The sequence below is a fragment of the Lissotriton helveticus genome, chromosome 12 (assembly GCF_964261635.1).
Source record: "Lissotriton helveticus chromosome 12, aLisHel1.1, whole genome shotgun sequence".
Taxonomy (NCBI): Eukaryota; Metazoa; Chordata; class Amphibia; order Caudata; family Salamandridae; genus Lissotriton; species Lissotriton helveticus.
In genome coordinates this window covers 783009158-783031410 of record NC_136073.1, presented here as the reverse complement: position 1 = coordinate 783031410, position 22253 = coordinate 783009158, and the positions used below count along the sequence as shown (strand labels likewise).

General features: G+C 46.9%; 1 protein-coding gene across 3 annotated transcripts in view; it reads left to right on the top strand.

Annotated features, from left to right (window-relative positions):
• The window catches only part of LOC144799447 (protein S100-A16-like), a 38230-nt gene extending 16987 nt beyond the window's left edge, over positions 1 to 21243 (top strand). For all 3 annotated transcript variants that reach the window (XM_078670759.1, XM_078670761.1, XM_078670760.1), the window contains one exon: positions 19944 to 21243. In XM_078670759.1, coding sequence (XP_078526885.1) covers positions 19944 to 20099 — 156 coding nt within the window. In that variant the 3' untranslated portion in view covers positions 20100 to 21243. The remainder of the gene's footprint in view (positions 1 to 19943) is intronic.
• Positions 21244 to 22253: the final 1010 nt, after the last annotated feature.

Genomic DNA, 22253 nt, shown 5'->3' with positions numbered 1-22253 from the left:
ATTGACAGCAATGAAATGGACCTCCAAGGTGACGTCATCAGTGACCCCTTGGCCAAATGACTTGAAGAAATGATGCTTGATGGAGGTGGCACACATTACAAAACTACAAGGATGCACAAGTAAGCAATTGAAATTGACAAACTAGGGCTGCATACCTCTTAAAAATATTAGAAAAGTCGGGCACGCCTCTTTCCTTGGAAAGGTGATGGGCACTTAAAGCTTCCAAAGGGTAGATACTCAAGAAGGGGAAGAAGAAATGAGACGTGTTCCGACTGCCAGTCATAATGGAATGGAATGGAATGGAATGGAAGGTGCAAAGTGGTGCTGAACATGCACAGAGGCTAACAATGCAGGAAGTTATGTTCCTGATAAATCAATAACGGGGAGCACACACCCTAGACAGTTCACATTTACATGTGAAAGTGTTGGAAGGACTGTGACGTTATGCAATATGACAAATACTGTAAGTGTGCATCGTTTGTGTTATGTTAGACGGCTGAAACATTATGTCATTGACATTGTAGACCAGTAGTGGGTGTGAGGGCTGGGGCTAGCATAGCTATGAGAAGGGTGGGCTTAACAGTAGGAATTGTTAGGGTTGGGGTGAGGAGCATCTGTGTGGATGGCCCTGGATGCGCTACCTCAAGGAAGAATGGACGAGTGTCCATTTTGGTCCGTGGTGTGTGGAAGATGATGTTTACGCATTCTCTTAATGATATTCATCACCCAAGGAAGGCTTTTTGGTCCCTTTGTCACCTGCCTTCGGTTGTTTCAAGAGCAACCTTATGCTACATTTATGTTTTCTTAGAAAAAAGGGGTCTAAATAAATGCCCTGTGTGTGGGGTAATTTCAAGAATGGGCCCTAACTGGTCCATCCTGCTAGTCTTGCGATGCCACCTGTGGAACAAAAATCATCTCTCTTTTGCAGGCAGCCATCCTGGTTGCACCGAGAGCGTAGCAACCAATAGGTATGTCGATGCTAGAATGGCCCCAGTTCATAAATATTCACTACAGAGCCATCTGCAGAGTGTTGCTGTACCTGGCTTCAGCACTATGCACAAGCTCCCTGTGCACACAAGTGGTTTCTGCATTGTGGGCGGCCTCTGCTGCTTTTCAAGGTTTACAGCTGCACAGTTAAATGGCCACCTTCTGTGTGTGGAGCCTAAGGTTTCAGCAGTCCAAACGATGCCCGCTGAAGACCACTGCTGCAGAACCGCATAGGCTTTATAATAAGTGCGAATTGCTCGCGTGCTGATAGATCTCACAAACCCCTCATGGGTCACCTTCTGATGATCCCAAGACTGTTCAGAAACTGATCACCAGTTCTGTCGATGAAACTAAAAAGTGGTGCCATAGTTGGACGCCTAGCCAAGGCACCACCAGCTGCCAGCGGCTGCTTCTCTGCTGCAGTCAAAGGTTCAAATTCCTTCAAGCCAAGAAAAAACAAGAAAACCTCACCCAGTTACTATGGCGTGTGCTGTTACAATAGAATGGGACTTAAGGAAATGAGTCATTTGTTTCCTCTCCCAGGGACAAACCAACCCTGATCAACATCCCCTGCCTAAAGATGCTTGTTTGGCAGGCCAGCGGAGATTGAAAGACCTGTTTTTCTCCACTGCCTTTTGTTAGCAGATCTCTAGGCCTTCTCTCACTGCCTGTCAAGTCAACAAAGGCAGGGTTGAATTCTGCAAATACTACACAAATTCTACCTTCTACTCCGCTTCCTGAGAGGGCTGCACTGATACCCTGGGCATGGGGTTGCCACTGTTTTACGAATGTGACAGCCGTAAAAATATTGGTAAAATCACCAACCGACATTTTTGTCCTTTGAACAAAAACATTTACCATACAATATGAGTGGAAAACGCTGCAAGGCCCCTATAAAGTTGCTTTTATTTACGTCTTTCATTTTTAAGTTTAAAGCATTTTTATTGGTGCAACACATAGAAACAAAACATACAGAGCGTATAAGGCGTCCGGTCACTGCGGCCAGGGCCGTGCTCTCGGCGTTACCATCTCCAAAGGACATCTCAACCGCAGACTAGTCCGCAGTGACACGTAAAGGCAGGCTGTGTTGCAATAAAACAATGACCCTTCCCCCCCGAACCTCCACCCCAAAACCCCAACTACTGGATCCCCCTTCCCCTGCCCCCCTTTTGTCCAGTGCGCAGACCTATCCCTTGCTATACCCCTTGGTCGCTCTTTAGTGAAAGAGACTCGCCCAGCTTCCATTCAAGAGGTCGATTCTGCAGGTGTCGTAAGCCTTAAGAGGCGGAGGTATCTTGGGCAAGTGAGTTCCCTGAATTCAGTGAGCAGCAGAGACTGGAACGGCTGCCAGAGGTCGTCAAATTGCTCTATATCCCCTGCCACTGTAAGCGACAGTTTCTCCATTCCCAATACATGCCACAGTCTATGGAGCCAGCCCGTGATAGAGGGAAGCGTGGTGGTGCGCCAGTGTAGTAGGATGTTCTGTACTGCTGAGCCTAATGCAATAGCTATCTGTCTGCCTCTGCGAGATCTAAGGGGATACACTAACCTATTTGGGAGTCCTAACAATATGTATGCTGGGAAGCATGGCAGTTCGGTATTGAAATGGGAGTCTATGTCATCTATCACTTCTTTCCAGTGAGGGTCTAAGAGCGGACACTCCCATAGAATGTGTGTCAGTGTGCCCACTTGCCCGCATCCCCTCCAACAAGTGCTGTCCTTACTGCGGTCCATTTCATGTATTCCTTCTGGGGTATAATACCAGTAGGTAGAGACCTTAGTCAGTGTTTCAGTGAGTCCCATATGGTATGCAGAGTGCCTTGCTCTGTATGATATCTGCTCCCATTCCTTATGGCTCAGTGTCCTGCCCAATTCCCGTTCCCAGCGTTCCCTCCCCGGGTTGTAGAAGTGTGAAGAAGGCGACTGCAATAGCTTATAGAGGTCTGTAATCCGTTTCGCATCCGACATGCGAGTCATAGGCAACTCCTCCCTTATGAGAGATGGCTCATCGGCCATTTCCCGCACCTGTGGGTGTAGTGCCCAGTGGCGAACCTGCATGTAGCGGAGTCTTTCGGACTCTGGGAATGAGTGTACCTGTCGGAAGCGCTGGAAGGGGATGACCCCCTCTGGGCCGTACACATGACACAGGGCCCGACACCCGGCCGCTCGCCAGTGGGTAAAGGCCCCCTGTTCGATCCCCGGGGTAAAGTCCGGATTGTCTACCAGCGGTGTGAGTGGCGACGGGAATGTGGTAAGATTGTGAACGATGTTGGTGGCATCCCAGACCCGTAGGGACACCCTGGTGACAAAGGATGCATATAAATTTGCGGGGCGATGAGTCCGGCGTAGAAATGGTACCTCTTGTAGGGGCCGGCCCGCCACCGCCTGGTCCTGGAAGAGCCAGTGCATGTCCGATTCCCACCTACTCCATTCTACGAGATAACGCAGCTGTGCCGCTTGGAAGTACTTGCAAAGATCCGGTATCCCCAACCCTCCAGCCTCAGGGGCTAGCATAGAAAGTATCCTCCGCATTCTGGGCTTTCTGCCTTGCCAAATAAAACGTGAGAGATCTGCCTCCGTCTGGTGGATCCACCCAGCGGGCGGTTGGAGCGGTAAGGCTCTGAAGATGTACAGAATCTGGGGTAGGACCGTCATTTTAACTGCAGCTATTCTGCCCAACCAGGAAAGGGTGCTGCGATTCCACCGTCCGAGTTCCTCCCGGATCTTCTTGCCCAAGGTGGTATAGTTAGCTGTCACCATAGCCGGCAAGGTGGGAGCCAACTGGATCCCCAGGTAAGGTACCAGATCCGACGACCAGAGCATTGGGAACAGGCCTTGTAGGTAAGATCTAGTGGCTGGCGCGAGGGATATGTCCAGGGCCACCGACTTCCCCATATTCATTCTGAAGCCTGCAACAGCAGCAAAGGAGTCCAGCTCCTCAATGCACGCCGGGAGGGCAGACCGGGGCTCATCCAACGACAGTATAATGTCGTCCGCATAGAGGCTTATGGTGTGAGTGAAGCCCCCGAACCGCACCCCCGTTGCCGCTGGGTTAGTGTGTATCCGTTGGGCGAAGGGCTCCATATAAAGGGCGAAGAGCAGGGGCGAGAGCGGGCACCCCTGCCTAGTTCCCCTCTCAATGTCAAAGTTCCGGGAACTGTAACCATTCAACCATACTACTGCTGTCGGGTATTTATAGCAATTAAGGATCATGGATCGAAATTTCTCTCCTATACCTACCCTCCGCAGGACTTGTTCTAGATAGGGCCAATGTACCCAATCAAACGCTTTTTCAGCGTCCACCGCTAACATCATCCTTTCTCCAGGAATTCGGGAGGCCTTCTCTATTAGGTGGACGATCCTCTTGGTGTTCTCCACAGTCTGCCGTCCGGGAACAAATCCCGCCTGGTCCGGTTCCAGGAGTCCCGGTAGATGGGGGGGCTAGGCGGGCCGCGAGGATCCCGGTATATAGCTTAAGATCTACATTTAAGAGAGATATCGGCCTGTAGGAGCCGCATTGCGACCGGTCCTTTCCCGGCTTGGGGATGACCGTGAGAGAGGCCCATAGGAGGTCCGGCGGGATGGCTCCCGGAGTAGCGAACGAGTTAAATAGGCGGGTGAGGAGCGGAGCCAACGATGCGCAAAACGTTATATAAAAGAGAGACGTATATCCGTCCGGCCCTGGGGCCTTACCGTGCTTAAGTTTGGCAATGGCGGCGATCACCTCCTCGATTCGAATTTCTCTGTCTAGGTACTCCGCCTGCGAGGGGGCCAGGGAAGGGAGGGTAATCGAGTCCAGGTACACCGTCGTTGCTGAATCATCCGGGGGGTCCCCGGCGTAGAGATCTGCGGAAGGCCTCGGCAATGTGGGCGTCTTCCGTGACCACCGACCCCGTGGAGTCAGAGATCTCCTTCACCATCTGCCGCTGGTGCGTCACCCGGAGCCTATTAGCCAGCAGCCGGCCACATCGGTCCCCCCCCGGTGTAGTAGGTATGGCGCAAACGCAGCGCAGCGTACTCCGCGCAGTCCATGTCCAGGGCCGTCAGGAGTTTCCTCGCCCCCTTAAGCTGCTTCCAGATCCGGGGGGCCCCTGTCCGGCGGTGTATCTGTTCAAGCTCGCGGACCCGCTGGGTGAGTTCATCCCTCTTACTCTGCCGTTCCTTATTTTCAGCCGAGGAGATGGCTAGAAACTCCCCTCTAAGTACAGCCTTCAAGGCCGCCCATTGTGTCGCCAGGGAGGTGTCGGAGTTATTATTGTGGGACAAATAGTCCCGGATAGCATCCTTTATGTGTATAACCACCGCTTTCCTGTGCAATAACGTGTCCCTTAGGCGCCAGACCCTGGGAGGGCAAGACACCGGCGGCAGGCATAGCGTGGTGGAGACCGGGGCATGGTCCGATAAGGAGATCACTCCCATCTCCGTCGTGGAGGCCAAAGCACGTACCGGAGTCGTGACCAGGAGATGGTCCAGTCTCGCGTACGTCTTGTGTGCGTGGGAATAATACGAAAACCCCCTGTCAGCGGGGTGCATGAAACGCCAGAGATCGTGGAGGTCCACTTCCGACAACTGTGTTTTACACCCGGCCGAGAACTCCCCGGCTTGCGGAAAGCGTTGTGCAGATCTATCTAGGGCCGAATCGAAGACCATATTGAAGTCGCCTCCGATGATAATGTGCCTGTCCTGCGAGGCAGTGACGTCTATCAGTGCCGAGCGTAAGAATCGCTCCTGCTGTTCATTAGGGCGATACATGGATCCGACCGTGAAGGCAACACCCCCCGATCCTAAACCTGTAAGCTAGCAGCCTGCCTTTGTGTTCTGCATGTTTGTGGAGGACTTCCCCCCCTGAAATGCCGGGCCACCAGTATCGCTACCCCCGCAGTCTTAGTGTTGCTGGAAGAAAAAAATTGTGTCGGGAACTTATGGGAGCGCAGCCTATGGGAGTCACGGGCCAGCAAGTGGGTCTCTTGGAGAAGACAGATGTCTGCCCGGGTGCTTTCTAGCAGAGACAACACCGCCTTTCTCTTGACCGGGTTGTTTAGGCCCCTGACATTAAGAGTCACTATCTTAAGAGTCGTGGGAGGCATGTGAGATGATGGAAGGAAAAGCGTAAAACTCCCGCCTGAGCGGGACCAGGTGCATGAATGCCGCCAGGGCGGCTAAGACCTGCGTGGTGCACTGGACGACCCCCCCCCCCCCGGTTCCCCTACCCCCAACCGGAACTCCCTCGGCCCCTTCCCCCCCTGACCCCAACTTAGAACACCCCCAACACCCCCCCACCTCCCTGTGCCCTCACCGAATTCCAGAACCTCATAGTCCCAGTCCAGTCCTCAGAGGACAAGTCTGGTAAGTTACTGAAGTGGACGTCCAGCCACTACACCCCCGCCCGCCACCCCTCCCCCTAGAACCCCAAACCTGCGCTGTAAGGGCTGCTGTGTCGATCTCCCCCCCCGGAGTCATCTTAGGCTGTCAGCGCGATGTCACTCGGGCCTGTATCCCTGGCCACCTCCCGCACTGCGTTGTCCATTTCTGCGCGGATGGTAGGCGTGTCCGGTCGAGCAGAGGATTCAGAGGACCGGCGTCCAGAGACCCGTTGCCAGCCGTCCCTGGTGATGCGTCGCCGCCTTGGGGTAGGTGCATCTCCGTCCGTCGCGGTGATTCCCAGTACCTCGCAGGTGTCCTGGAGGGAGCGAAGTTGTCGCAGGGTGCCATTCCACCGGAAGATGAGGCGGAAAGGGTGGCCCCAGGAGTATTGTGTCCCATGTTCTCTCAGAAAGTCTGTTGCTATTTTAAATGCTTTGCGCTTCTGGAGCGTGATTGCCAATAGATCCTGGAAGAGAGCAACCGGGTGCCCTCGGAAGTGCAGCGACTGCTGCTTCCGTGCTTCACCGAGGATCCGTTCCTTAAGCGGGAAGTCAGGCAGGAAGGCCAGGATGTCCGGCGGTGGTGCCGAAGTCCGACGCGCCAGGCCCACTCTATGCGCCCTGTCAATTCTGATAGGGAAGTCCTCCTGTTCACCCAGTACCTCCCTAAACAATGCCTGGAGGTACCCAGCAGTGTTCTCACCCTCTTCTTTAGGTGGCACCCCCCGGACCTGGATGTTGTTCCGGCGGGACCGGTTTTCGAGGTCTTCATTGTGCGCCTGGAGGTCCAGTTGTTGGTCCCTAAGGCGCAGCACTTCCTGCTGCAGCTGCTCGATTTCTTCATCCCGCGTGTGCCCGGCTCCTTCAACGGTAGCCACCCTTTCACCCAGGCCATCAACCTCTCTCCGTACCTCACGAATTTCTCCGGCCACCTCCTGCTTCAGCGTCTGGAAATCGTCTCGCAGGGAGCTGAAGAGAGATTCCAGGAAGGATCGGGTGACCGGCGGCTCCCCACCACTCGCATCCTGCGAGCCTCTCGAGGGGCCCGGTGAGTTCTGCCCCTTGTCCTGCTTCGGTGGGCCCCTCTTCAGCATTTCTGGCAACGTCCGGTCCCCCTATTTGCCCCCTCTGTTGCCAGCCATCGTGTGAGAGGATACCTCCAGGCAAGAGCCCTGTCGTGCTTGTCGACCAGCCTCCGAGGTCAGCAGTGTTCAGGGACAGCAACCAACTCTGGGGTCCACCGCTGTCGTCTCCAAGGCCCTGCTCGTCTCTCCTGACCGGTGGGGCAGCGGTTCGGTCCCACCAGCTGCAGCTCTTCTGGGTCACTCCCTGCGCCCTGTCATAGGTCGGTGGCCAGCCCTGGCCCCAGATCGGTCATGGTGGGGTTCGTACCAGCGAGTGCGTCCAGGCCTCACCACCGTCGTCCCCACACTCACTGCTGTCGCCGTCTCGCCAGGCCTGGGCCCACCGGGTATCCGTTACTATCGTGTAGATCCCACTTCCGGCGTCTCAGGCCACACCGGCCCGGTCACCATCCTCCTCCTCTGTCCGTCCGTGGCCTACGGACTGCTCAGGCCCGGTCGGGGTCGCAGCCACACGGTTGCTCCCAGGTCGTGTCCCTCTAGTAATGTCTAGCACGCTCTCCCTTAGGTTCCAGGGTGCAGCTGAGGCCGCTACTGCATCTCCTGCCGGGATCTCCCAGGCACACTCTAAGGGTGTGTCTGTCAACAGGTCTTCTGTGCCACTGGCTGCTCAAGTTAGCTGTCCCCACCGGCCGCTGATGTCGCCGCGATGTGCCCACTATCGCTCGCAGCGATCACCTCGGGTCGCCGCGTTCGTCCTGCAAAGCTACGGCCAACCCCGGCTGCACCACTGGCCTTTGTTATAGGGCACTCAAAGGAAGGCCCCGTGCGTGGGACAAGTCTCTAAAGTGTGCCGCACTCCTGTCCTGGTTCCCGGCGAGCCCTGGCTCCAACACAGTCCGAGTTCCCAGCTAGACTCTGGGCCCACCAGGCCACCGTCCGGTCCTGCGTTCCTGTGTCTGCCACGTGTCCCACCGGGGTGAAGGGAGGCGCGGTCACACTCTCCCGCTCCCCCGAGCTAAGATCCCCGGTGGTTGCCTCTGGACCGGGGTTCTCCCACTTGCGGCTCCTCACCTCCACCACCAGGGGTCCGACCGGATCTGTAGGAGCGCGGCCTGCGCCTCGACCCTCCGCTGCAAAGGCCGGCCGTCTTCCCGGCCACTCGCTGAAAAGGCCGTGCTCACCGGCGAAGGCCGACTGGGGGATCAACTCCTCTCTCCGGCGTCTTGGCACCACCGCAAGGATCTCGCCGTTTGCCAGTAACCTCACTGCTGCCGGCTCCTCACGTTCACCCCACCAGCAGCGGGCCCGCTGCCGTCCAGTCACCGGTAGGGGTTCAAGCCACCTCAGTAGCAGGCCGCGTCCCCGGCCTTGCGTCGAGGAGCAGCGCCGGCTCACGCGCCCCGATACTGGCGCCGTCCGCTTCTTGGGGCCTCCTTGCTGCGGGGCTCCACCGGCGACTCTCCCAAGGTCTCGCCCCCACTTGGAGGCGATTTGCGCCGCTCGGGACCGCTCTAGGCAAGGCCGCTGTGCTTCCACCTCCGCCAGTGGGCCTCGGTTCTCGGCCCCTCCCCCGCTCCACTCCGGCCCTTGTTCGCCGTTCGGATCTGCCGCTGCTTTTCGGGGGGTTGTCCAGGGTCCCGGAGGCACTCACCGATGCTCCACCACCTCCGGTGCAATTCGTCAGCAGACCGGGGGGAGATCTGCTAAAATCACGGTCTAGGTTCGTGGGAGCTCGCGGAGAGTGCGTCCGCTCACCTCGCCATCTTGGCCACGCCCCCGTCTTTAATTTTTTGCATGGAAAAAGATGACCACCGTTTTTATCCTAGACCCATCACAGTTGGCCTACAATTCCTTATCGTTAATACAGCGCCTGGAAATTACCAGTTATGTGGGTATCGGCAAATATAGAATGGTGCAATACTGTGCTATTCAGCGTTGCCCCTGTAGACGCTCATAGAAGAGGGGAGTTACAGCAGGATTTAAGCTGCTGCACCGAATTCCCTTTGTAACCAGTGCTTTAAATGGGCCGGTACTCTCTGGTACGGAGTACCGGCACTTTTTAATTATCGCCTATTGAGTACCGGAACTTCTCTTAGAGTACCGGTACTCATGGGGGAGCCTTGCCTTGACACAGGTGGTGCGCTTCATGTTCTCGTTCCTCGGCAGTTCTTTAAACACGACCAGCTCTGAGTTTGCAATCCTGAGCTGAGTTTGCACAGGAGTGCCAGAACAGCAGCTCTTCTCACCTTAACACAGCAATCTTATCCTGTGTCTCTGCAACTCTTCCAGCAGGGGTGAGGTGGCAGGGTGTTTTGTTTACCCTTTGATCCTACACAGTAGGAGTTGAGGGTCCACCATTAACCTGATGGTGTGGGGCACATTCTTCAGGGCAGTACAGCGTATTAGCATGCTATTGTTTCAAATGATTGTAAATGTTAGTTAATCAGCAATTTAAATTAAGCATTGTTACTTGAAAGTAAATTCCTTCCCTTTCCGCCAATTTAATGATTCCCCTCAAACAAAAAACACTTTTGAAGGCACCTCAATTTTTTGGGGTTTGATGCATTTAAACCACTTGTTTCGTATGGGAAACCATGTTTAACCCAAATGCGACAGACAGCTCCATGGAATGCTTTAGACTTTCAGACAGTTATGGGTTTTAGCTGGTAATGCTTTTGCTTGCTGGGACTTGTAGTTCTCCTATCTCATTATAAGTAAGGGTTTCTAAAAATTCCAGCATGCAAAGCTTTGATGGCAAAATTCAGTGACGGATTTGAACGTACCCTTATTATTATTAGGGCCATAACCATAGGACCGATACTTCAGATTTTTTTACTTTGCACTTGGATTTCTTGCATATAAAGTTTGGAAAGGTTGAAAACCTAGCTTCGCCCCTGGCTCCGCCCCTAGTCCCACCCCACATTCCACCCCTTATCCACCGCTCCTTTTGGTGAGTACCTGCACTTATTTTTTTCCATTTAAAGCACTGTTTTTAACTATGCATTTTCCTGCTATTTCCTAGAACTAAATTTCACCAGCTTTTAGCTGATTAAATATTCCCAATATTAGGAATGTGTTAAAGCCATATTCAGTGTAATTCCTAATTCAGCTAGATTCTCTGTTTTTTGACAAATACTCAGTTCTGCTAAATAGATTCGCACAATTCAAAATGGTGGTTTAACAGTCGTATAACCATATTGCCTCTGATTGGTAATAATCCATTGAGCTAGTGCAGTTAATTAGCTGGTAGGGTCTGTAATTGAGAGATCAATGTGGCTAGTGGGGGGGGGTATAAAGCATGAGATGTCACAAAATCTAGAGCTTCAGGCAGGGTTTTAAAGTCGTGTTTTTTACTTCTTACTTGACGTTGGGTGTGAAATTATTTCTTGGGGAGTAAGTAATTCATATTCTTGATGGTAGTGTATTTAGCATGTAATAAAATAGAGAATATATTTTATTTTAAACCATGTACATTTATGTAACTTTTGCGAAAGGGAGGTTACGGTTGCTCCTCCAGATATGGGTCGAAATGCTTTAGGAGTTAGTATTTCAGGTTTGTCACAACATATTAAACCTGCATTTGCATAAGAAAGACATGGCGGTGGAAGCTTAAATCACCTTTTGAAGTTTTTACGTCTACAATCTTGGCCTTGGTGAGACTTGCCCTGATCTCGATCATAATGCTCACAGTTTTAGTGCATTTGTTTCAAGGACTCTATATCCAATCGTTTTTTTATAGAGGCTTTTTCCCAGAATCCATTCAAACTTCTAAATACAAAGCATACAAATAAAACTGCATCCACTTCATCCAATAAATTATTATCAAAAGGATTTTGTTTAATCTGAGAACACAGGAAATCAGCAAGCAATCGATGTACGCATACATTTTTAACTCAAATTTATGGAATCATACCAGAGGGGAAGAAAAGGAGAAATTGTAGAAAACAAGGGTAAGATGCATCTTCCAGTTATTATATACAATTGACTTTTTCCATATATAAAATTAATAGTTTCTGAGGGAAAGTAGGAATTTCACTTAAAAAGCTATTGGGGTGGTAAATTCTTAATCTGTCCCCCAATGTGCAGGACAGCAGTGGCGTGGATGCAACACTTGAGCATCACATTTTCTAGAGACCAAGAAGGCTGCAGTGTGTAAATTCTTATGGAAGAAAATAGAAAACTCTTTCTGAGAAGCCAAATAATTGAAAATCAATTCAGTGGAAAAACAAATTTATAGAAAAACAATTTGTTCAAAAAATTGAAAAATCCCCAAGAACAAAAAATAATAATAAAAACATTAAAAAAGAAAAACCATGTGGATCCCATTGGGGATGTTGGTTATGTAACTGTAGTAATGAAGGTCCACACGTGGTAAGATTCAAGAACATTTATTCAGTTCTATTTAACATAGGTGCTCCCAGCTTGACAGGATCGTGAGACTCGCTAACATTCTATCGCTGCCTTAAGGTGACAGCACGGGCGATACCAATGGGGGAAAGCGGCGAGGGGGAAACGGAAGGGGATGGAAGGGACCAAGAGGAAAGTTACAACACATCATCCTCCCTAGGGAAACCACGGTAGGTTGGGGAAGAGAGGGGGGAAGAGAGAGAGAGAGAGAGAGAGAGAGAGAGAGAGAGATGGTGGGAGGAAGGAAAACAGGAGAACTAAGGTGGGGGTGGTAACAACATATGCGTAAAGGAACGCAACAGTGGGTCTTGCATAAAAGGCGCTTACCCAGGTACAGCACCTGGGTTGACCTGATGGGAGAGGCTCAAAACCAGGACCTAAGGTGGCGAGGGATCCCATAATTCCTCTTGTACAGTCAATGCCAAGACAGTTTAGAGTGCCAATGTAACAGAAGTCCTTCCATGGGAAACGAAGGATGAATAGTACTACGTATATCAAATGTGACCTGGGATTATTTGGCTACCAGAGTCAATGCATAATGCGGCCATGTCTTTACGGATAAATGGTTGCATTCTACGTAGTCATAATCTGCGTTTAGTCCAAACACAGACGTATAGTTGTCACCCATTCTCAATTCAAAAGTAGGGTTGCCTTGAACAGAGTTCATTTGTTCCATGTGGGCCCATCCCCAGGTCTGTCCATTCCCCCCAACGAGGAAGAATGAATTTAACAAAAGAAACAGGTGAGCCTACCGATAACCTGAACTTGAGCTCACGCGCAAATCCTAAAAGCAAAAGAAAAAACCCCCTAAGTATACTTCATGGTGTGGGCATAGAAGGGGAGAGATGCCAACTTCTTCTCTTCCCCTAATTCTTCAGGGTGCCACTAGCCACAGCGATCCCCTTCACTATTGTGCTCTAGTCCACAATTACTTGTACCACTTCTCCACCCAAGTGTGTGACCACATCCTTATAATTCTTTTTCTTGGGAAATTTCCTGGACCATGTAACGCTTCGTCTACGCCTACTCATATAACCGGTTTCCTTCCCATCATCATGATCAGCGTTGGGTCTAACGTCAGTTCTCTTGTTGTACTCTGAACCAGAGCCACTTGTAAATCCTTCGGTACGTGCCTCATCAAAGACCGGTCTTTCTTCAGATTCCTTCAAACACGATTTACTGGAGAATGTGGCTGAGTCTTCTGTGTCTCTGAACACATATTCTCTCCAGCCTACTGTAAGCATCCTGTTCCCTCCTAACAGAACTTTGGGGTGCGGATATCGTACGTTATTGTGTACCTCCTCACTTTCCATCTCAGACACTTCACTATATAACCAGTCCAAATACTCTCCTTGCTTGTTACACTTTCATTCAATCAGACTCTGACCATCAACTCCTCCTAGGTCAATGTCCTCAGAACATTTCTCCCTTGTCAAAGGTTTGGACTCGGCCAGTGCAGTAGAGCGCCACGCTTTCTCTTCTTTGTGGCGGGTGGACTTACCAAGGTCCTCCTCTGCCCTCGTGAATAGTGTTACCGCACAAGTTCCCTTATAAACAAGTTCTTTTTTTTTCCTTCCTACATCATCCTCACTGATCTTTTCACCGAAACTTTTCCTTATATTTCCTTCCCCATCTTTTCTCCAAGATGTATTTTGATTTCTTTTGAATTTGTCAACTGCTGCTTCTCTTATCCGCTCATTCCTCCAAACAGCCCTTGACCCTCCAACACCATCCATGGATACTGGTGTTCACACCATCAACATCTCCAACTTGGTAATTTGTCTACTTTTGATTATGGGCAGCCTACCCATAGGTTCTGAGCTTTTGGGAATTTGTGTTATTCTTAATTTCAATTGTTCATCCCATCCTAGTACGGAGAACTCTTCTTCCGATATATACACATTACTCCATGTACTTCTCTCCCTGTAAATCAACTTCATCTCTCTCCTTCCAATCAAGATAATGCTTTCACCAGTGTATGTTTCCAGGGACGTGTCAGCTTCTTCCAATTTATTCCCTAGTGTTATAGCCAATTGACTCTTCCATATTCTTTTGCTTATTACTGTACAATGTGACCCTGAGTCACCGTTAATGTCAATATCTACTCCACCTATATTGATGGTATACTCATGTTTAGTTTCACACTTGTTCACTACTATTTTGATATCTCCCTCTTCTCTGTATATTTTGTTCCTTTGTGCATCTCCATTCATTACTTGCTTATAATGTTCATCCAAAACATGCATGACATTCTCAAATGCATTCCTGTCTGTTCCCTTATAGATTTTCTTTTCTATGTCATAGTACTCTTTCCCTCCACCGGCTCCTAAACTGTGTAACCGTATTCCTACCTTTTCCTCTGGTTTTAAAGGTTCTTCCTCCTCATCAAAAATGGAAATATAATTGTAAAAATATTCCTTCCACTCTTCCCATTCAGCAATATTAGCCTCACCTCCTTTCATAAATGGCTCAGGTGGCGGTAATTTAAACATCATGTTTTTATCCATATTCATATCGCAATAAACCAAAACTCGTACTATTATATTTTCTTCTATGTTTCAACAGTACAGTAATATCTTCCTGTTTTTATATATGATCAGCACGAAGAATACAGTCTCCGTACTCTTACTATTGAATTTCCATATGACAAGCTACAGATGATTAGCTTAGTTCAGTTGTTCCTTCTCACACTATTAAGCACAGTTCATGTTCTTCTCCCATAGCTCATTTAGTTAATTTTCCTCAAAATTTAACTTAGAAGTGGGTGTTCAGGCTTTTAACTAAACTTGGGTGTATTCTCCTTAAAATTTCCTTCTATATGCCATTTTTTTTTTGTGTATCAAGTAAACTTTTCCCAAAAACAATTTTTTTATTTTCTGAAGTGCTGCTCATAAGTTCCACCCTAGGAAGTACTAATCTTATCCACTCTTGTTTTCGCTCACCACGCTTTTATTAGATAATCCTTTGCTGTACCACTCGATTAAATTTTTGTCAGGAATTGTCGAGAGTAGGTGCAAATGCCGCAATCAACAGTAAGGTGGCGCCACTACGTGAAGTGCGTCTCTCTCCCTTTCGTGCCAAAAAGCTGAGGAAAGAGCAACGCTCGTTGAGCGCCGCCAGGAACTGTTAACCGTGTTCACCTCAAGTTCCTGAAACTACTGCTTCAAGGTAAGATAATTATTTCTTTTAAATCATTCAGAAGAAGTGTTACAAGAACAGTCGACATTCGCTGATGCTGATTTACTCTTATTGTGTGGTTGAGTTTCTCCGCTTCGCGCTGAGGAGAGTCACAATTCATACAATCAGTCTGTTAACACATCCGAGGGATTCCACCGCTCAACATGCGCCACACATTCCCTTAAAACACGGCTAAATTGTAATGCGCTGCTCCTATTAAAAAGAGTCACATAAGTCCAAGCATCGACGCTGTGGAGAATTTCACTTTTCTCGCTAAAGTACCTTAAATCAGCACAAACGAGGTAACGCTGTTCCAAATATTCGTCAAAATCTCCACATTCTATCTCGCCGATACCTTTTCCTCGCTCAAGTCTTTTTAATTGCTCAATCTTATTTTCCCTCTTCACTTTAAAATTTACATAAATATTAATGATCAGTGCCACTTTTTATTCCTCCACTTGCCATTCATTTCAAAATAAGTCTTTATCCCTCCTTACCAGAGTATTTTCATGTGGTTTCTTTGTCAAAATGGCCACACAGCGGCAGAGCGTTATCCCGTCTGCTATTGGGTTTGCGCTGTAGATATGTAGAGAGTCTCACCTCACACGCTTTAACGTTAAAACGTTTTCCTTGGCTGCACACTGGAGATCTGAGGAGAATTTCACTTCAAAGGCCGTTTGCGCTGATTCACAACAAATTCAAATGCGGTTACAGAGAACACTTCGTCCCCTTTTTCGCTCACTTCTCCTCGAATTAGTCACCAAGGCTCTTCACATAAGTCTAGCACAGAATCCAGTATTAAGCTACAAAGGTTCCTTATCATAACCTCCGCTTTTCTCACGATGAATCTAAGTTCACTTTTATTCACAGGTCACGCTCCTTATGCAACACATGCAAGGCTCCATTTATCAACTTCAAAACGCGGTGTCAGAGATTTAAATTCGTTCCCTGCTCCGCTAAATCTCCTCACACAGCTTAAACTTGCGCTTATTCCAGTGTTCATCAACTTGGGTCTTACTTCTCTTTAATATTTCAGTTTCACAAGAACGCCCAAGGTAAGTCATCACTTCATTTCCTCTTATTTTCCTTTTCCTCATCCAAGCTCATACCATTCCAGGGGGGAAACACCACACTGACCCTGGCTCAGCTCCGTCACCTCCGTCGCCAAAAGTGTAGTAATGAAGGTCCACACGTGGTAAGATTCAAGAACATTTATTCAGTTCTATTTAACATAGGTGCTCCCAGCTTGACAGGATCGTGAGACTCGCTAACATTCTATCGCTGCCTTAAGGTGACAGCACGGGCGATACCAAGAGGGGAAAGAGGCGAGGGGGAAACGGAAGGGGATGGAAGGGACCAAGAGGAAAGTTACAACAGTAACACATTTTAAATATTAAAGTAGTAACAGTAGGTAAGAAGTCAAAGGTACATGGTGGCCGTGGTGGAACGGGGAGGAGTGCTGAGGGTGTGGAATGGATGCACACAACAATAGAAAGGAGGAGGAAGAAAATTAACTGGTTTTGAGATCTGAGTCAATGAGAAAATGAAGTTGAGGAGGGGAGGTAGGGATACTCCCCACCCCACAGCTCTTCCGCAAAAACATGTGACGTTTTCAAAGTAGGAAATATTACCTACATCTTTCAATGTACTGGAATATCCTGATGAATAAGAAATGTCAGGAAGGACTGTTCTGATTATCAAGGGCTCGAGAGGGGCTACAGATGAACTGGAAACATCTGCAATTAAGGTGCATTTTCCACTTTAATGAACGAAAGACAACTAATCTGGGCATTTCTGTGGTGTGGCGCCCTGCATGTGTAAGTGAACACCCAGAAACTTGTGCAGAACTTTGCTAGCAGCGCCCAAGGTACACTAGTTCCAATAATTTCTATTTTAGATTATCAAAGGTATTTATGAAGTGCAGACCCAGCTGAAAGGGCAGAGGACTGCTGTACACAGCAAAAGGAATCGATAGGGGACATGGAAGAACGCATGTCTGTATGTTTACAATGAAACGCTTACTCGTTCTAGCTGAAAAATGTAGGAGGAGGTAAAATGTATTAGAGGGATAGGATGGAAAAAGGCTTGGATGCTATCTAGGAAGCGAGAAATGGTATCTGCATAAGTTGTGAGGACCTTCATTAGAGCAATCAAGGTCCTCACAAATTTGGTTCCAAGAAGTTGCCCCCTAACTTCAAGTAACATTGTTACATTTTTTTCGGACTAATTTTGAATCTAGAAGTGCAAATTTCTGCCGTAGAATCCAGATTTTTGTTTTACGGTGTTTTGCTGGCAAGACATGAAATTTGTAAACTATGGAAATCTGGGAATCCCCCAACCTTTTCTGAATGCCTCAGGAACATTGTATATATTAGCGAATCTGATATGGCTTGCGATCAAAAAAGCAGAGAGAAAGTGTGGGCTCCGTTGATAAAGTGGAGAGAGAAGGAAACATGAGTCCTATGATTATGCAACCTACTCTGTTGGCCAGATTATCTACTTGCTTCCTGGTTGGCCCAGTTAGTGTGCGGAGATTGAACTGGAAACAGCTGTTTACTTGTAGGCTACTATTTCTGGGTCTCGTTCTAGGGTCTACGATCAGGGTTGCCACGATAAGACATTGAGAGCCTGGAGTATAACCAATCAAGATATTTGGAAAAATGAGGACTTAAAAAAAAAATTAATTTGCCCCCTAACACCATCAGACCTACGGTGATACAGAATGAAGACATTCTGCAGTATGAGGGGTTGATGAAGTCGTGAAGATGACGGAGATCAAAATCTATATGAATTGAGCTCAAATTGGACAATTGTATAGCCATTGAAAAAGACGCCAAGTCGCTTCTACCTAGACATCACTGCCACAAATTATTTCTTGTTTTAATGGTCAAGGCTGAAAATCTATTTCACTAACAAACCTGATTGTTTCCTCTGTGATCTACTAGAGAATCTCAAGATGACCATAATTTCAGTGCCAATAATAGATCTGGAACCAGGTGCCCTTGTTAGGAAGTCACCTTTGTCTAAACAAGTCATCACAATAAAAAAATACAGTAGTCTTGGTAAACAAATGAAGCCAGCCTCTCTACATAAAGCTGCATTCAGAACACCAGTCAAGCCATCGAGCATGTTTTTTTCAGACCACCTAATAAAACTGAAAACTCGCATGCCTTTGGCAAGAAAATTACTTATTCCCACTCCTTGATACTCAACGGACTGGGAACCACAACCGGCCCTGGCAAAGTGCTCGGCCGCCTCCCCCCCCCACTCCACACTCTGGTGGGGGGGTTGGATGTGCCGCCGACCTCTTTGCCGGGGCCGGTTTTCAGCCGATTTTTGTTACAGGGCCGAAACAGCCCTGTAACAAAAACGGCCCCCTGGACCCCAAAACCGGCCCCACCCGTGCGGCGCACCGGGGGATTGCCCGGTGCCCGCTACGGCCAATCCGGCCCTGTCGCTAGCCTTTTCCCATTACAGCAGGAATGACCGAAGTGTACAACAGAATGGTACCTTTCTTGCCTGCGGAAAAAAGTGAGCTGTAATTCCATTGTATAATATAGGAGTGGCCATCACGGACATTTCTTTTGCATATATTGTTAATGGAACATTGTCGACAAAAAAGGCTTTACTCAAGTTTACTAATGTCTATTAGGCGCAAGCTAAGGTATTCAAAATGTAAGATGGAAAGAAACTTTCCAGGAAGAAATTTGACGAGGTTGTGTAAACAATTAAGCAGTTACAAAAAGCAAACTATGGCTTTGGCTCCCATACAAAACAAGCATTGGCAAAAACGAAGGGATCTGGTATTTTGCAAACTATGCAGTGCTTTTTTTATTTTTTTTTATTTTGCTCTTTCAAACTTATTCCACACAAAAAACAGAATGTGGCTGTCACATGATGGCATTACAAATTTTAAATGTATAAATTATCACCAAGGGCCTGGTTTTACTAGTAATATATATATATATATATATATATATATATATATATATATATATATATATATATATATATATATATATATATATATATATACTGTTTCACTAGTAATATATTTTTTTTTAAACCGCAAATTTTTCAGTAGTGCCATGTACTTATTATTAGTGAAGGATTAAATCGCTACATAGCCAAGCACACAAATCAAAGGCAACTGCAGTACTGTATAACTTTGAAAAGGAGGTGAAAATAAATCACCATCTAATTGGACTCCCAAAGTACAGGCAAAATAAGTATGGGCTTTTTAAAGTTAATATGAAAAATCAATAAGCTAAAAATTCATGTTGTCTGCTATGGTGGGAGGAAAAATGGGAATGCCAATTTACAAGACAAATAGATTAACCCCTCTGACCAAAAACCTATCCTAGTATATATATTCTGCATGATTTGTTTGAAAACACAATAGCCCAGCTAGACCTAAGAAGGACCTACTAGGTATTTTCAGTTTCAAGATAAGTGGTATCCAAAGCACTTGTTCCTCTTACAAACACAGGCATTATCTTATGACTCAAAGGTAATACTTAGGTATCCGGAGCTACGACAGATCTCATTAAATCGAAACTACTTCATGTTTTGGAGTAGTTCGAATTAAGAAACTTAAATCTATAGTTAACTATATGTACTTACCTTGACACAACTGGGGTAGTCGATATGCTGACCTACAACCACATAGCAAATGGTGAGTGTGATGTTGTGGCTTCTTTCTTTTTTTAATAAATTTTTTCAAAGTTAAGCACCTAATATCAACGCAACCATCCCTTTGGTGTACTTCGGTACCAAATATCACAAATGCAGAGTACAGTGGTTCCGCTCATAGTGGCTTCTTAATGGAATTCATACTAATGTTTTGAGTTTGAGAAAATATGCAACTTTGTTTTGCAAAAATATTCTTCAGCGAGACAATCTTTTCTTTCTTCCTTCTACCCAGAACACACAAAGCAAAGAAGGAGCTGACAAACTGATCAAATCGCTTGATGCAAACGACGATGGGAAGATCAGCTTTGAAGAGTACTGGACTCTTGTTAGCGAGATTGCAAAGAAACTCAGTCAACAAATGGCCATACAGAACCAGGAAAGCGGTTAGTGAAGGAGCCGTAGAACCAGTCACCTTTTATGGTCAGCTGGCTGGCTAAAGTTACACATGACCAGCTGTCTTGGCGCTCTCAGCAGTTCTTCTAATCCAAGACTTTGATATATTGCTGAAAGAATCCAGCTATCACCGATTCCAAAATGTATTCCTTAGCTCGTATTTTAGCAAGGGTAGGTTTGCTCCTGCAAACAACAATCAACCATTGTGTTCTTAATGATGGGTAAATGTGACCAATGCATGCATGAATCAATAGAATTTCTGTTTTGCACATGTTTTTAGTTCCTTTCATATCCAACTTTCTTGGGTCTAGGGGAATTTCAGATACCTTTGTTCTGTCATTTCTAACTGTAAGAAAAGAGTTATGTAAAAAGTTGTTGGAAAGCTCATTTTGCCTCATGAATCTGTTATAGAGTCAGGTGCTGTCTACTGTTCGGATTCAGATACTTTTTTCCTGAAAATCAGAAGTGCTACTCTGGTTATAATCCTTTTTTTATTTGATAGCATTACAGGTGCTGAAAGTAAATCTTCCCCAAAAGGTCCTGAAATGAAGCTTCCTCATAACATAATCTGTTTTGATGTTGCAGATCTCGGGGTCAAAGTTTCTGAGTATACACACCAATGTAGCTGACGTTTTCATAGTCTCTGTCTCAATATTCTTTCATGGACCACTTTGTATCTGTTTTCCAAGGTCTTTAAAGCCAATGAACTTCGACCTTTCTTATTGGTTTCATTTTGTTTTTTTAGGTTGATGTGACCAATCATCCTCTTTTGCATTGTCTTCCATATTTTGATTGGTCAAAATCTTCTTAATTATTTGTTTGGTCTGAAAAGACTTTGAATCCAAAGGAGGCCTTTGAGCCCTTTAGGAAGCAGAACCATGTTCAGGTAATGTTGCTTCCTTGGAAAATACAATAGTTAACCAGTATTCTGACACCATGACTTAGACTCCAAAAGCATTCATTATTATTATTTTGGGTTTTTTCAGTAGAAAACGCACACAATCCCCACACATATTCATGGTATTTTCCCCAATGTGATCAACTACACCTACTTATCTGCCACGGGTAAAAAATAAATGGTGCCCAAAAAGTGATGAATAGAAATGTTTGAATAAATCTGGAACACTGGTAATAACTGACTGAAATGCCTATTGTCATTTTTGAACAATTTAGTCTTTTTCGTTGTTAAAAACCATAAAATGCCCTCAATTACATTTTTCTGAGTCTACTGTGTATCACCGAATGGTCTGATGTTAGAAGTTTGTGTCTAGAATGATCTAATCCAAAAGAGTGTGCAGACAACCACCTCTGTTCACTCTGTAATCATTAGTGCATCCAGTTTGAACATTGTGTTGGGTATTATACCACTGGATCGCAGTCCAATATCAATCTGCATCCTCTATATGGCCTACTCGTATATCATCATCGTGAGTAGATGAGGAGTTACGAAGAGTCAGTGTATACTTACTTGTATATACTTTGGTGATAAATTGGTAGTTGATGTAGCGGAAGTGATGTATTTGTCGGCTGATATTTGGAACATGATAAAATAATATACAACCTGGTGTTGGTTTAAATGATGTTGTAGGCTTTGAGTCAATGCCATAGTGAGTCAGTGTAACCATCCTTATAGTCTCCCTTTATCTTTAGACTTTCATAAACATAAGACACTAGTTCTAAAGAAACCCAAAAATAAGATGGCAAATTGTGTAAAGCATGGCTCAGTTACTGTAGCAAGTTACTTAACAACTATTATAGGCAAGTAACAGTTTTGTTATTGGCACCGTGGCCGCGGAGGCTAAACACAGTGCCAACATTTTGTAGCAGTGGTACTCTATTGCCATTTCTGAGGAACGGGTTCAAGCTGAGGCAGGATTGGTGTTAGCAAGCACCATCTTCTCCATCATCCTCGCCCCCACCCCCAATCTCGATCTCGACCTCTATGCACCAATAAAAGTGGGAGGCATGGAGGAGCGAAGGCATAGATCATTCAGTCACAGCCCTGGAGGAGATTAGTTTTTGGACAGAAGAGGAATTTGAGGAAGGTGGCACTTGGCCGTATCCATCCCACAAGGTGCTGGATCTCTTCTGATGGCAAGGTGCCACGTCCAACCATCTACCAGTTGTAAGGTAGATGGCCCTCGAAAGT